Below are 4,363 nucleotides of genomic sequence, written 5' to 3'. Positions count from 1 at the left end.
TGTGTGTGTGTGTGTGTGTGTGTGTGTGTGTGTGTGTGTGTGTGTGTGTGTGTGTGTGTGTGTGTGTGTGGGGGTAGGAGTTCCCCTTTTAGCCCTGAGCAGGAAGTAGTGAGTTGTTTTGCATACAACAGGTAACAGATAAGGTTTGACCTCAGGTCTTCCTGCTCTTCCAGCTGATGTTTACTTCTTAGTCTAAAGTTGCAAACTTGGCTTCCATGTTGGCTCGACACTAAACTCCTCATATGAGCAGTGACACAGACGTAGCTGCACTGCAAAAACAGCGTCTAAAAATTTAATTAAATATACAAGATTATAATCTGAGAGTGGACTCAGACAGATGCACTTGGTAAAACATCTTCTAATAAGGAGAATTTCCAGGCGAACATTAATAATCTAACATATTCTGCTGTTGTTTAGTCTCAAAATAAGATGAAAACCAGTTTTCGGCTGATATAAGATTGTAAGTTTTGCAGTGTGTTTTGGGTCAAACCTTGGAAGTAAAATAAAATTGAACTTTTATGCAGAATCTGGTGTTTACGTTCACGTCTGTAAATCAGGCTTTTATGTGTTGATTTCTGTTAAATCCAAATAAAAGCCTTTAAAAGTGACAGAAGAGCTCAGACTGAAGCAGCTCGGCCCGCCTCACATGGGAAAACCCTTCAGAGAATAAATACTTCAGTTTTCTTCCTCTTTCAGCTGCTGGCATGTCCTCACAGGACAGTTTGTGCTGAGAAAACATGGCCTCTCTTTCACTCTTCTCACATGGTTTCCTGCAGCCGCCTGAGCCGGTTTGCCCTCAGAACAGACTGAGGTCGGTTAAGCATGAGATCAGTTCGAGCTGCACGTTTACAGCTGCTGAACGAGCGAACTGGGACAAAACATTGTTTTCTTTTTGCAACCATAAACTGGCTCCAAAGATCAAAAACTCAAGAGGCAAACGCTTCAACCGGTAGTAAAACTTTAACCACACGCATGTCGAAATGCTGCTGCAGACGAGACAACAACATCTGCAAAGAGGAAGTGATCAAATCTGTGAGCTGAGAACACAAACATTTTATTTTTTTTTACGTTCCGCAGGTGAAAACACAAACTTACTGTTAAAAACATCTTTACAGGAAACGAAAAGGAAAAATAAAGTTGTTTTTTTTTTAAAGTGACGTCAAACGGTTTTTACGTGCGACATTGTTTTGTTCAAGAAATAAACCTTGACATCATTTCCTGTTGTGCATATTTGAGCTTTAACACAACTAGAGATATTTTACTAACACACAGGTGAAGCAGACTGTGTGTTAGTAAAATATCTCATGAACCGCTGCACAGATTTAAATCAAAGATGCAGAAAGTGTTGGTCAGCTGATCGACATCAGTCAGCTCCAACAAAACTAAAACTGTCTTTTTTCAGACGTTCAGTGGGAGCTGAAAAAATAAAAACTAAACTTTTTCATTTACTCAACTGAACTGAGTAAATCTAACACAATTACTTAACATTCACTGGTTTCACAATGTAGATGAAAAATAACTTTGGATTTACTCAATTCAACTGAGTAGAACCTGCTGAACATATTTATCTAAGTAAATTCAACGAAAACATTTAGATTTTTTTGCGTGTACATTTACTCTGGAAAAATGTACTTTTAGGAGTAGTTTTACACAGTACTTTTTACTTTGCTTGAATATTAGGAGCAAATCTTGAGTAAAATATCTGAAAACTCTCCCCACTGAAAGTAATATCCCTGAATAAAGTTTTTATATATAAACATTACATACTGTAAATATTAGTCATAACTAGTAAAATTTGATTTTTAAGTGTTTCTTCGGTTATTTTATAATTATATTATTATTTGAATTAATTTTCTTCATTTTAGTCATGAAAAACATCAGAATTTGCAGGTAACTTTCTATGTTTTGTCATTATTTAACTTATTATATCAGTTAGTTGCCTCTTTACAAAATACATGTTTGACTGTAGCTTGAGTAATTTCTTGGACTTTAGCTGAAACTCTTGCAGGTTTTGGGTTGAGGAGAACTCACTCATTTTTAAAGTTTGACTAAAATATGAACGACTTCAGCTCTCCTCAGGTTCTGATGATGTCAGATGAAAGCAGCAGGAGAAACATGTTTATGTCTTTGGTTTGTGATCAACAAGAACATCAGTGGAGAAGCAGAGAAAAGCAGCTTTACTAAAATAAAACTTCCCTTTGATAAAAAGGGAGAAAAGCAACAAAGCGTTTGATATTTGGGGGGATCCAGATCCAGATCCAGATCCAGATCCAGACCCAGCACTCACCTCATGGCCACGTTGCTCCCATCGATCACCACGGGTCTGAAGCTGGTGTGGGGCTCTCGCTCAGGGCCGGCTCGGGCTCTGTTGGGGCCCGGGCTGCAGCCTCGGGGCACCAGCTGGGGGCTGCGGGTGTGGCAGGTCTTTATCAGCTCCTCCAGGATGTCGTTGGTCTGGGCGTCGTGGTGCAGGCTCTCCAGCACCCTCACGATGTCACAGTGAGAGTAGCCCAGTTTGAGGAAGCGCTCCACTTTGGCGTGCTGCTGGTCCATGGCAGACTGAGAGTCCCGGGTCCTGGTCTGACTCGTCTCCTTATTCTGGCTGGTCTCCACAGCGACGGCCCGTGTTTTGGAACAGTTGACAGGTGTCAGAAGAAGAAGGCTCTGTAAACACAGGAAGCACATCTGTGGTCTGGCAGGGGTTTTCAGACAAACTGATTGTGGTCTGATGCGCGCTGATAGAATCTGCAGCGGCGACCACAGCCTCATGACTCGAGGCGCTGTCGTCATGCCGTGCTAAGAAAGCCCCTGTCACGCCAAGAGAGAGGAAGTAAAAGTGTCCACCTGCTCTAATTTTACCCCCTGAGTCACCGACAGCAGCCAAACCATGAATGAATGGAAAAGGTGTGAATGTGTTTTGGTGGGAACCCCCCGAGGAGAGGTCACACCTGTGTGTTTAAAGGTGAAAGTACTGAGTGACTCAACTCCACGAGTATTTTAGGACACAGAAGTATTTACAGAGACTTTCATACAAACTGCTCCAAACCACTTCCTCTGCTCATGTCCTGTCTGTCAACAGGTTTCTGTTTTTAAAAAGCATTTCTGACCCCGTTTCTCTACATTTAGTCTTTCCAACCGCTTTCAGACCACAACATGACCCCCCCCCCCAAGCCCCAAACAACACCGACTCGCCTCACTGAGGCATAACGAGTTTTAACAGGTCCAAAAATCCTCCCATGTCACACGACCACAACAGGGTTTCACTTACAGGTTCAGTGAGCGGTGGGTCGCAGTGAGTCCCCCTCTCCCAGCCCCAGGTGTGACCTGCTCCTCGTCAGCCTCTGGAAAAACACACCTGTGTGTGTGAAGCTCAACTTATTCCTCCTGCCAGGAGGAAGCAGAGAGCAGAAAAACACAGTAAGGAAGTGCAGAGTACTTCCTCATCAGGCTCTGCTGATCTGGGATCTGGTGGCTCCAGGGTTTTTATCTGTCTCCTGTTCGGAGCTGTTGGTGAGCACTTCCTCGTGTGACGTAATAAATGCTGAATAAACATCTGTGGCTCCAGAAAACCTGACAAAGACTAGATCAGCCTTTACACTGTTCAGATCTGTGAAATGTTTCATGTTCTTATTTTAGCTGCTTTTCTACAGGAAGTATCGCATGTAGCATCTGTCTAAAGCCTGTTAGCAAAATATTTCATGAACCACACGATGAATTTTGATAAAACTTACAGGTGTCAATGAAAGTGCATCTACAACTGATTACATTTGCCCTATCCAAGATGGCCGCCACAGCCAACTTACATTAAAAACATAAAAATAGCCATAACTCTGTGAATTTTAGAGAAAATTAGCTAAACTTTGGCTTAGCTAATTTTCTGGGTGCTAACAGATTGTAAAAGACTTTTGCTTAAAACCTTAACATTAACTATTTAAAGTTAACTCTGTCTGTCTGTTAGCAAAATATTTCATAAACCACTGAACAGATTTGAATGCAACTTTTACAAAGTAATCATTGGATGTATCTGTGCAACGTATTCACTTTTAGGGTCAATTCAGTTTAAGATGGCCGCTGCAGTTTGCCAGCACAAGACTGTTGATAGTTTAGTCAAGTTTACAGATGTTGTGCCAAAATGTTAGGTTGTAGTAGTTGAAATTCGTTTATAATACATACTGTGACCATCTCACAATACCTGATGAGATTATTTTCAAGGTTGAACCAAAACAAATAATCCTCTGTCATGTCTCAACATAAGATGGTCTCAGTCTGAAACTTTTAGACGGCGGGTGATATGCATTCCTTTAATGAATGCAAGGCCTACAGACCCTGACCACCCATGTCTTATGAGCTGGATAACATATAA

The 4,363-nt window shown here is 41.6% G+C and overlaps 1 protein-coding gene across 1 annotated transcript in view; it reads right to left on the bottom strand.

The window, feature by feature from the left end:
• LOC106533415 (probable ribonuclease ZC3H12D) overlaps window positions 1–2,664 on the bottom strand; it is a gene marked incomplete at its 5' end in the record, with an annotated part of 12,969 nt that extends 10,305 nt beyond the window's left edge. The window contains 1 exon segment of the mRNA XM_014029692.1: window positions 2,288–2,664. Coding sequence (XP_013885146.1) covers window positions 2,288–2,553 — 266 coding nt within the window.
• Between the last annotated feature and the right edge of the window lie 1,699 nt (window positions 2,665–4,363).

Source organism: Austrofundulus limnaeus, unplaced genomic scaffold (genome assembly GCF_001266775.1).
Source record: "Austrofundulus limnaeus strain Quisiro unplaced genomic scaffold, Austrofundulus_limnaeus-1.0 Scaffold942, whole genome shotgun sequence".
Classification (NCBI taxonomy): Eukaryota; Metazoa; Chordata; class Actinopteri; order Cyprinodontiformes; family Rivulidae; genus Austrofundulus; species Austrofundulus limnaeus.
Note: the sequence above shows the minus strand (reverse complement) of the source record. Positions and strands in the feature narration are given on the sequence as shown.